The 12,268-nt window shown below is 44.4% G+C and overlaps 1 protein-coding gene across 1 annotated transcript in view; it reads right to left on the bottom strand.

The window, feature by feature from the left end:
- LOC135505743 (uronyl 2-sulfotransferase-like) overlaps positions 1–12,268 on the bottom strand; it is a 148,166-nt gene that overhangs the window by 1,676 nt on the left and 134,222 nt on the right. Inside the window, exons 4-7 of the mRNA XM_064924832.1 lie at positions 12,116–12,195; positions 11,654–11,807; positions 1,898–1,995; positions 1,526–1,683 (exon numbers count right to left, since the gene is read on the bottom strand). Coding sequence (XP_064780904.1) covers positions 1,526–1,683; positions 1,898–1,995; positions 11,654–11,807; positions 12,116–12,195 — 490 coding nt within the window. The remainder of the gene's footprint in view (positions 1–1,525; positions 1,684–1,897; positions 1,996–11,653; positions 11,808–12,115; positions 12,196–12,268) is intronic.

Genomic DNA, 12,268 nt, shown 5'->3' with positions numbered 1-12,268 from the left:
TGTCAGCCATCAAAGTGAATATTTATTTTTTTCTGGCTAGATCAGTTTTAACTTCATGCGACGTACAATCCCGGATCCGGCATCCTATTTATAGCCTCAAGCTCATTAATATAATGCAACGTTAACTATTCATGAAAATCGCAAATGAAATGAAATAAATATATTTGCCCTCAAGCTTAGACTTTTGTTAACAAAAGGCGTTATGGTAATGAGCTTGAGGCTATAATTACGATCCCGGATACGGGATTGCTCGTCGCAAGAGTTGTTGACTTGCCTTGTTAAATACAGGTTCAATAAAAATGTTATAAATATCAGACTGTATACCATTAGTATGACAAAATATTTATTTTTACTGCTCTAATTATGTCGGTAACCCGTTTATAATAGCAATAAGGCAATTTGGGGGGTTTGTGTTACATGGCCAATATACCACGTCTAAGGGCTGTGTCATACATAAGAAGAGCCCTTAGCCGTGGTACATTGGCCATATACCACACCTCCTTGGGCCTTATTGCTTAAATACACACACACACACACACACACACACACACACACACATACATACATACATACACACACATACATACATACAGTGGTTGCGAAAGAATTCACCCCCCTGGGTATTTTTCCTATTTTGTTGCCTTACAACCTGGAATTAAACATTTTTCGGGTTTGTATCATTTGATTTGCAGAACATGCCTACCACTTTGAAGATGCAAAATATTTTTTATTATGAAAAAACAAGAAATAAGACAAAAAAAAATCTGAAAACTTGAGCGTGCATAACCCCCCCCCAAAGTCAATACTTTGTGGAGCCACCTTTTGCAGCAATTACAGGTCTCTTGAGGTATGTCTCTATAAGCTTGGCACATTAATCTTGAGAGGGCGGTGCTGCTTTAGTAGGTCTCTGACCACATTCATCTTCTGATTTTGCTGCATATAGGCTACTTGCAGTAGGCCCATAAAACAAATAAGGACTTCTCCTAAGTGTATGGGTCTCTCAGGTGGGTGTCTGGGGTATAGAGTTGGGGATCGTTCCATCATGATAGGACAGTAAATAAATAAATATGAATAATTCATTTTAAAATGTATATCCCATATCTGCACAAAATTGAAAGCCCCCTCTCTCACAACCCCTGCTCACAAACATGCATGGGTTCTGGGATTTGCAACCCCTATCCTTTTTCACTCACACTTTTCCAAACACAAAAACACACACACACCCCAACTTTCATCACAACACAGTCACACATACTGCACCTTCTATGTCCTCTGTGTTTAATCTTCTATGTTTTATCAACCATGTTGATTCAGTACTTTTGTGTTCCAGTTCCTTATGTTTGAAGATCCAGTATTTAGCTAATTATCCTTTCTTCTAATGCTGTCTTACTGTAGACCATTTTTGAGGTATGAAAATAAACTTCTGACAAACGTTGATTTTGGAGTTAACTATTATTTTAAATGTGAATAATTTAAACGCAGTGTAATGTGGTGTTTACAGGCCAGGGTGTGCTTGCGTGTGTACCTGGGCTCTTGTAAATGTTGAGTACGTCAGTAAAGTAGTGAGGTAATAGTCTCTCGAGAAGGAGCAGGACATCTTCCAGCTCCTCTAGGATCCCCACGATAAGAAAGTTTTCTAGAACGTTCTGTTTGGCCCTCTCCAGAGCCCATACTCCCGGCTCTCTGAAACACACAGAACAACAGACACAGTCAGAAGAAAATATCTGTCAACCCAAAGGAAAGTATAACCAATGATAATTCTAATACCACTAATAATGTACTAAACATTACCAGTCGCAAAAATATGAATACCAGCCAGGACAATGTGTGGCTATTATAAAATTTCTTTACTCCAAATTTGGAGCCTGATTCTATGATGCAATACCGATCTTCTTACCTGCACTGTGGGTGCTGTCCACAGAAATAAGGGATGATGTAGAAGAGTCTGGGGTTGGAACATTCTGGGTAATTCTCCAGGATGCAGACATTGATGTCCTGGACAGGAGGGAGACAGAAGAGACAGCCAATCAGAAACACAATCAGAAAGTCAGACGATCATCGTCAGCTTTACTGTACTTCCGACTCCGACAGAGATGGCCGCCTCGCTTCGCGTTCCTAGGAAACTATGCAGTTTTTTGTTTTTTTACGTGTTATTTCTTACATTAGTACCCCAGGTCATCTTAGGTTTCATTACATACAGTCGAGAAGAACTACTGTATATAAGATCAGCGTCAACTCACCATTAGTACGACCAAGAATATGTTTTTCGCGACGCGGATCCTGTGTTCTGCCTTACAAACAGGACAACGGAATGGATCGCATGCAGCGACCCAAAAAAACGTCTCCGAAAAAGAGGGAAACGAGGCGGTCTTCTGGTCAGACTACGGAGACGGGCACATCGTGCCCCACTTCCTAGCATTCTTCTTGCCAATGTCCAGTCTCTTGACAACAAGGTTGATGAAATCCGAGCAAGGGTAGCATTCCAGAGGGACATCAGAGACTATAACGTTCTGTGCTTCACGGAAACATGGCTCACTGGAGAGACGCTATCCGAAGCGGTGCAGCCAACGGGTTTCTCCACGCATCGCGCCGACAGAAACAAACACCTTTCTGGTAAGAAGAGGGGTGGGGGTGTATGCCTTATGGCTAACGAGGCATGGTGCGATGAAAGAAACATATAGGAACTCAAATCCTTCTGTTCACCTGATTTAGAATTCCTCACAATCAAATGTAGACCGCATTATCAACCAAGAGAATTATCTTCGATTATAATCACAGCCGTATATATCCCCCCCAAGCAGACACATCGATGGCTCTGAACGAACTTTATTTAACTCTTTGCAAACTGGAAACCATTTATCCGGAGGCTGCATTCATTGTTGCTGGGGATTTTAACAAGGCTAATCTGAAAACAAGACTCCCTAAATTTTATCAGCATATCAATTGCGCAACCAGGGGCGGAAAAACCTTGGATCACTGTTACTCTAACTTCCGCGACACATATAAGGCCCTGCCCCGCCCCCCTTTCGGAAAAGCTGACCACGACTCCATTTAGCTGATACCTGCCTACAGACAAAAACTAAAAAAAGAAGCTCCCACGCTGAGGTCTGTCCAACGCTGGTCCGACCAAGCTGACTCCACACTCCAAGACTGCTTCCATCACGTGGACTGGGACATGTTTCATATTGCGTCAGATAACAACATTGACGAATACGCTGATTCGGTGTGTGAGTTCATTAGAACGTGCGTTGAAGATGTCGTTCCCATAGCAACGATTAAAACATTCCCTAACCAGAAACCGTGGATTGATGGCAGCATTCGCGTGAAACTGAAAGCGCGAACCACTGCTTCCAATCAGGGCAAGGTGAATGGTAACATGACTGAATACAAACAGTGCAGCTATTCCCTCCGTAAGGCTATCAAACAAGCTAAGCGTAAGTACAGAGACAAAGTAGAATCTCAATTCAACGGCTCAGACACAAGAGGCATGTGGCAGGGTCTACAGTCAATCACGGACTACAGGAAGAAATCCAGCCCAGTCACGGACCAGGATGTCTTGCTCCCAGGCAGACTAAATAACTTTTTTGCCCGCTTTGAGGACAATACAGTGCCACTGACACGGCCTGCAACGGAAACATGCGGTCTCTCCTTCACTGCAGCCGAGGTGAGTAAAACATTTAAACGTGTTAACCCTCGCAAGGCTGCAGGCCCAGACGGCATCCCCAGCCGCGCCCTCAGAGCATGCGCAGACCAGCTGGCTGGTGTGTTTACGGACATATTCAATCAATCCCTATACCAGTCTGCTGTTCCCACATGCTTCAAGAGGGCCACCATTGTTCCTTTTCCCAAGAAAGCGAAGGTAACTGAGCTAAACGACTACCGCCCCGTAGCACTCACTTCCGTCATCATGAAGTGCTTTGAGAGACTAGTCAAGGACCATATCACCTCCACCCTACCTGACACCCTAGACCCACTCCAATTTGCTTACCGCCCAAATAGGTCCACAGACGATGCAATCTCAACCACACTGCACACGGCCCTAACCCATCTGGACAAGAGGAATACCTATGTGAGAATGCTGTTCATCGACTACAGCTCGGCATTCAACACCATAGTACCCTCCAAGCTCGTCATCAAGCTCGAGACCCTGGGTCTTGACCCCGCCCTGTGCAACTGGGTACTGGACTTCCTGACGGGCCGCCCCCAGGTGGTGAGGGTAGGTAACAACATCTCCTCCCCGCTGATCCTCAACACTGGGGCCCCACAAGGGTGCGTTCCGAGCCCTCTCCTGTACTCCCTGTTCACCCACGACTGCGTGGCCACGCACGCCTCCAACTCAATCATCAAGTTTGCGGACGACACAACAGTGGTAGGCTTGATTACCAACAACGACGAGACGGCCTACAGGGAGGAGGTGAGGGCCCTCGGAGTGTGGTGTCAGGAAAATAACCTCACACTCAACGTCAACAAAACTAAGGAGATGATTGTGGAATTCAGGAAACAGCAGAGGGAACACCCCCTATCCACATCGATGGAACAGTAGTGGAGAGAGTAGCAAGTTTTAAGTTCCTCGGCATACACATCACAGACAAACTGAATTGGTCCACTCACACAGACAGCATCGTGAAGAAGGCACAGCAGCGCCTCTTCAACCTCAGGAGGCTGAAGAAATTCGGCTTGTCACCAAAAGCACTCACAAACTTCTACAGATGCACAATCGAGAGCATCCTGGCGGGCTGTATCACCGCCTGGTACGGCAACTGCTCCGCCCTCAACCGTAAGGCTCTCCAGAGGGTAGTGAGGTCTGCACAACGCATCACCGGGGGCAAACTACCTGCCCTCCAGGACACCTACACCACCCGATGTTACAGGAAGGCCATAAAGATCATCAAGGACATCAACCACCCGAGCCACTGCCTGTTCACCCCGCTATCATCCAGAAGGCGAGGTCAGTACAGGTGCATCAAAGCTGGGACCGAGAGACTGAAAAACAGCTTCTATCTCAAGGCCATCAGACTGTTAAACAGCCACCGCTAACATTGAGTGGCTGCTGCCAACACACTGACACTGACTCAACTCCAGCCACTTTAATAATGGGAATTGATGGGAAATGATGTAAATATATCACTAGCCACTTTAAACAATGCTACCTTATATAATGTTACTTACCCTACATTATTCATCTCATATGCATACGTATATACTGTACTCTATATCATCGACTGCATCCTTATGTAATACATGTATCACTAGCCACTTTAACTATGCCACTTTGTTTACATACTCATCTCATATGTATATACTGTACTCGATACCATCTACTGTATCTTGCCTATGCTGCTCTGTACCATCACTCAGTCATATATCCTTATGTACATATTCTTAATCCCCTTACACTGTGTATAAGACAGTAGTTTAGGAATTGTTAGTTAGATTACTTGTTGGTTATTACTGCATTGTCGGAACTAGAAGCACAAGTATTTCGCTACACTCGCATTAACATCTGCTAACCATGTGTATGTGACAAATACAATTTGATTTGATTTGATTTGTAATTCTACAGTACTCTCACTAGGGGGAACCCTTCACCAAGTATTTTTCTCTCTTAGGAACTCGTACTGCTTTTCTCCTGGTTATCATTGGAAAAGACACCCTGGCCCCAAACTACTTTCTAACAGCCTAAAAATAAGACATGCAGATTCATATCCACAAGGTTCAAATTCAGATATTAAGTAATCTGGGAGTGTAGGTTATCTCAAGAGTAAAATTTTGTTAGAGGTTGATGCTGTTATTATATGTCCAGAATGATGACAGTTAACTGACTAGTAATGCAGACCAATCAAACAGAAATGATGGCAACCTTTGGTCTCCTCAGCTAGCCGCATTATGTTGGCCATGCTACTAACATCCCAATTCAATTCCACCATCCTCTCTCCCTCCTGTCAAAATAACCCATCGCCTCAGTGAAAAAAATAGGAGCCACTGGAGTGTAGCAGTGAAACACTAAACCACTTCTCTGTTTAAACAGTGGACTGAACGAGGGAGGCCCACTGAGACCAAATTTTAAAAAGAAAGAAAGATTAAAAACACATTTCTGCTACAAACACAGGAGTTAAACCCATGTTAAACCCATGTCAGGTGACGGAAGCTTTATAGACGGAAGCAGGACCTGGACAACACAACACTCAAAAAACAACACACACACACACACACACACACACACACACACACACACACACACACACACACACACACACACACACACACACACACACACACACACACACACACACACACACACACATAAAAACCCTTCAAAAATGTTTCTCAGTTGAAACAGGTACCAGTCTATACAGGTTAAAGGGTGTTGATAATTTAAAAAAGCTTGTGTGTGAGTGTTCTGTTGGTCTATTTCACTGTGGCCTACATGCTGATAGGTGAGAATATCCTCCGCTTTTCTTAGAAAACTGCAATTTGTCAAGTTAACTGCGGGAGCCCAGGCGCCTCACCACAGAGGGTAAGCTAAGCCAGAAACACCCAGAGAGAGAGAATGAGAACCAGAGGCCCAGGCCTTGTGTTCTCGGGGCCCAGAACGGGTGGGGGGTTGCAGGAAGTAATGGGTTAAACACTACAACCTCTCACCCAGCTCTGGTCCTGTGTGGGGTTCTGTGGTGTTAATGATACTGGGCCACCTGGTGTACAGTCAGGTCAAAACCCAAGACACAGACCTTGCAGGAAACATGACATATCAGCTTCATTAATCATTCATTAGCTTTGAGTGGACACCTGTATTCACACAGGGACAGACTGGGGCCAAGCCACAATGATGTAACATTAACGAAAGCGCTATAAAACCTAGATGTACTGGGGCTTTGAGACCAGACCAAGCTCGTTCTTGCACTCCCCCCCCCCTCTTCAATTTCTCAAACTCTCTATTCCTCCCACCAAAAAAACATAATACATTTCGTCTTAAACCCGCAAACCCCGCAGTCAAACGCAATATGAGAGAAAGGGTCACCCGTCTATTCCTTTCGTTGTCGATGATAGTTTTAGAGTATTTAATTTCTTCAGTAGCCCACCAGTGGGCCATAAGCCTCTCTGACTGACTGACCTGTTAACACAGGAAGCAATATTCTCAGGATTTCTATGGAACGCCATTTGGGTCTTTGCGTGTCAAAAAAAAGATACGTGTCAAATAACACTATTTGACGTGTCGAATAAGCTTGTTGACCAATCAGGACCTGAATATGACTGCATGTCACATATTTTAATGCGTTCATACATTTTTTTACGTAGCTATTACACATTGATTACACTATCACTCGTATTTCATATGTCACAACGATTCATCGATACGTATGCTATGATGCTGGTAAAGTTGTCTCGCGCACCTACAGTGCTGGTCATTAAAAAAAGCCCATGGATGCAAACAATGTTCTTCCCCAAAAACATACTAAAACAACATAGTCTAGGAGTCATCTAAAATAACCACATTCCATAGTATCTATGTCGTGAAGCTAATAGCAGTGAAACTATTAATGTGTAACTCCGGTAGGACAACATCTGAAAAATACCGCACTTGGTAGTGTGTAACGGTGCTCGACCAGTCCGCGAAAGCCAACATCACCCACGACAGAGAACGGTTGATTGTCAAGGTCAATGAACTCCATTATCTTGGCGTTAATGGATTTCACCTGAGTTGTCTCACTGAAATGATCTTACTCTTTCAAATGACTGCTTGACTTGTTGACTGCTTGATCCACACAGCAGACATTGTGGGTTAGGTTAGGAATGCTGTGATGCACGTGTAGCGCAACATTTTGCGTGGCGTCATAACGTCACGTTATATAGGTATGCACGTCAGCTTTGACATTGGTTTTTAACGTTGGCGTTAAACTAGACATCGGGCCGATACCGATGTTGCCATTTTTAGCTAATATCGGCCGATTCCGATATGTTCACCGATATATTGTGCACCCCTAGTACCTACAGTGGGGAGAGCAAGTATTTGATACACTTCCGATTTTGCAGGTTTCCGAGATTCCGTCTCTCACAGTTGAAGTGTACCTATGATAAAACATGACAGACCTCTACATGCTTTGTAAGTAGGAAAACCTGCAAAATCGGCAGTGTATCAAATACTTGTTCTCCCCACTGTACATGTTCACTGACAACAGCCAGCAGAACAACTGGAAGAGGCTGCAAATGAACGACAAGAACTGAAGAGAACCCAGAACACAAGCATTGTGTTACTGTCAAGAGACCCTTTGGCTAAGGCCGCTGTCTGTCTCTCTCAGGATAAAGGCATGGATGTGATCTATTCATTATCTGACTCTACTGTTTCTATGAAATGGCCTCTGAAAATGCCAGTGGAAGCAAACAGGAGGAATTTTTAACAATGACCGTGTAAGGGAAATGTTAATGTTTGTGCTATTCTTAACTAATGCAAGTGGCTGACAGTACAAATGCAAGTGGCTGACAGTACAAATGCAAGTGGCTGACAGTACAAATGCAAGTGGCTGACAGTACAAATGCAAGTGGCTGACAGTACAAATGCAAGTGGCTGACAGTACAAATGCAAGTGGCTGACAGTACAAATGCAAGTGGCTGACAGTACAAATGCAAGTGGCTGACAGTACAAATGTAAGTGGCTGACAGTACGCAACTGGCTGACAGTACAAATGCAAGTGGCTGAATGTACCCAACTGGCTGACAGTACAAATGCAAGTGGCTGACGGTACAAATGCAAGTGGCTGACAGTACAAATCCTCACTATCAGTAGCTGCAATTTGGCAATAGTACGCCCAGATCTTGTTTTGAAAATGAACTAAAGATATCTCAGTTTCAAGGTCTCAGCATAGAGAGAAAGAAGCCTTGTGAGGTGTTGGTCTGTCACATGAATGAAAAAAAAAAACAGTCATGATTAATGAATTATGCTAAATCATGCAAATATAACTTGTCTTTATATACGGCTATACACAGACAACTGCTGGGTCTGCCAAGTCAGAGCTCCTGATTGACATGTGTATACGGTGCAATGAGTTGGTTGGAAACTCTCCAGCGCGCGCTGACAATAAACAGTTATTAATTTAAGATTGACTTTGAGTGTCCTTGTGAATTTCCACAACTGTGTCCCAATTCTTAAAACCCTTCTGGGCCTCTTCTCCTTCCCTCCGTAATCACAGACTGTGGACAAGACAAAAACATTTCTGTGAAGGAGAGGGAGAGGTGAGAGCAGAGGAAGAGTACGTACAGGAAATTACACGTGCAACGTTGGCTGGTCCCCCCACACACAGGAAGCCATGCTAGGGTCTCAACTGGTTACAGTGGGAGCAAGTTTCTCTTTCACTATCTAATGCGTAGGCATGGCATGCCTTGACATGAACAATGCTGGGTGTCTGCCAGGGCATCCTCTCTGAAGCTTGTGTGTGTGTGTGTGTGTGTGTGTGTGTGGGGGGGGGGGGGGTACACATGATTCACAGCCAAACAACTCACTACAAAAGCTTGTGCGTGTTCACATGACTGTATTTATGAGAGGGAGAATGCGCGTGTTCACATGACGGTGTGTATAAGTATGTGTGTGTGTGTGTGTGCGTGCGTGCATGTGTGTTAGTGTGTAAAGAGAGAGTGGGGCCGATGGAAAAGGTAAGAAGTCTACCACAGGAATGTTTCAATAAGACGTGCATTAGTAGAGCCAAGGCCTGGTTGAGGAAACTGACAGTGTTCTTTCATTGACACTTCCTGTAGTCACAGAGCAGGGCTCTGCTGGACTAATGTACACCAGGCTGGCCTGCTGTTCTGCTGCTGCTCTACAGGGGGAAGAGAGGAGAAAGACCCTGCTGAATTCTATGGCTGGATTGGCTAAGGGTGTTGACACAGTAGCAACTCAGCACACACACGCACTGGGACGTATAGGCCAGGGTGCTAACAGGACACACACAAACACGCACACATTCAGGTGAGCCTGCCAGGGTAGCACAGCGGCAGTCCCCCTTTACTGTAGGAGGGGGCCTCTTGCGCTGCATACTATAATAACTCAACTCACATGCTCCGGTACTCCTGGGACGCTGAGCAAAACTTAATTACCAACAGTCAGACTCAGACTCACTCCAGCCACGATGACATTCACTTCACTATTTGTGTTTGGTAGTGTTACTGGCTATGGTTGTTGTGAGGGCCTTTGACAACACACTGGTGTGTGTGTCTACCCACAAACATGAGTGATTGGAGGAGCAGTAAGGGGAATTCCTACTGTATATCAGCTGACAGACTCCATCTCTACACAGATTATACCAATCAAACCCACCCTTAACGACACTGCACGTCTTACCTTTTGAACCTTACTTAAATGGGACCTCCACTCAACAACAAAAAAATTGCACACAAATCACATAGAAACAACAGTTTGAGGATTAAATGAAAGCAGTAAATGTCATTAGAAAAGCATGAGACGTCAAATCCCACCACAGAGTAATGAGTTGCCTACTGCGGGGGAAAACGACACAGACAGACAGAGAGAGAGAGAGAGAGAGAGAGAGAGAGAGAGAGAGAGAGAGAGAGAGAGAGAGAGAGAGAGAGAGAGAGAGAGAGAGAGAGAGAGAGAGAGAGAGAGAGAGAGAGAGAGAGAGAGAGAGAGAGAGAGAGAGAGAGAGAGAGAGAGAGAGAGAGAGAGAGAGTTCAGGTCTCTAACTAACCGTCAGATGTGGTCTAACTCAGTCAAGTCTGTAATTGAGTTCTGGGCAGTTCTGGGTTGAGAGCAAGAAACGATACAAGAATGGTGGAGAGGGAGGGATGGCAACAGCCCACAAGGGGAAAACAATTGGTTACCCTTCCTTCCCATGCCACATCACGTCCCCTTTAACTTCAAGTACTATACATTCGTTTTTTTATTTATTGTAGAACTGCTACAAGGAACTCTTTCAGGGATCCCTAAATCCAATACCACAAGGCTGTGACTAATACAGTACAGTATGCTTTGCCGCACCTGATTAGTTATCAATTATGCCATTATGGTGAGTAGAAAAACAGTGGTCCATTTTTGCTTGTTTTTTTCTGTACTCCAAATAGCATTTTAGAACTTTTAAATGGTGTTGAAATGCAGTCGACCAAAATAAGCTGTCCAGAAAGTCCTTGGAGGGAAAAAATAAATCCTTGGAGGGGGAGTTACCACTGATGATGTTTCTCAAGTGAATGTTCATTTTCAAATTGATTTATTGAATAAATTAGGACATATACAAATGAACAGTTAAAACAATTATTCAACACAATGCATTTTAGTTTTAGCACATTTTCAATGAGATTTGTGACACAATTTGCTGATTTCCCATGGCCACCCATGACTGGTTCTTGACCCCCCCCCCTCTTTGCCACCCCACTAAAAAAATCCTAGACTCGCCCCTGCCTGACTAACGATGAAACAGATGGAGACATGGAAGGACTATGTACAAGCCAATAACTCAGTCATACAGTTACTGTTGAAGTCAGAATGACACTGGACTTAATTAATATTCTGGATCATTAGCCTTCATACTGATGCTGCATATGGAAAGAAGGCGAGGAGAGCAAAGGCCTAGGCTCTTGGCCCCGACATGACAGATGGAAACAGGCAGGGAGAGAAATTGATACAGTTCTATCGACAATGGAAGAATCTCACCAGGTATCTCTCGTCATCCTTCATCCCTGGTGTTCGGATGAGGTGGTTCTGCTCACCCCTCCAGTCCCCGAAACGTCGGAAGAAGTAGTTGGAGAGGAAACGGTTAATGGGGTCCCGTATGATGTTGATGTAGACGGGCTGCTCTATCCTGAACCTGACAGACAGAGGGACAGGTGGATGGACGCACATTTATACAGTGTACACACAGTATAAGGTTTTCCACAGTGGGGCAGTATTGGGCCCTAGTTGATAAGGAGACACGCATAAAATGACATTCCCTCTCCAAATATCGATTAGTCAAGGCTTTTGTGAAAATGTAAACTATAGGAGCAGTTTAAAATAAACTTTGTCCAGGCATAGTAAGAATAGTGCATTCCACTGTTTTAGGTGATTCTGTGTGCCATTGAGTTCCTGGCATCAACTGCTTCAGTAGTCATACGTAGTGTGCTCTGCTGCAGTTACCTGGTGAAGTTGAGGAAGTGGACATGCCTGGTGTACAGGAAGGGCTGAGGGATGTTGCTGATGTTCCTCATAAGATCCACCTGAAAGACACACATCAAGAGAAATGACTGCACTAGTCTATACTTGAATCAAAAACAGTAATTCTCTCCAGGA

Source organism: Oncorhynchus masou, chromosome 19 (genome assembly GCF_036934945.1).
Source record: "Oncorhynchus masou masou isolate Uvic2021 chromosome 19, UVic_Omas_1.1, whole genome shotgun sequence".
Classification (NCBI taxonomy): domain Eukaryota; kingdom Metazoa; phylum Chordata; class Actinopteri; order Salmoniformes; family Salmonidae; genus Oncorhynchus; species Oncorhynchus masou.
The sequence above is the reverse complement of the archived record's forward strand: the minus strand, read 5'-3'. Positions and strand labels throughout refer to the sequence as shown.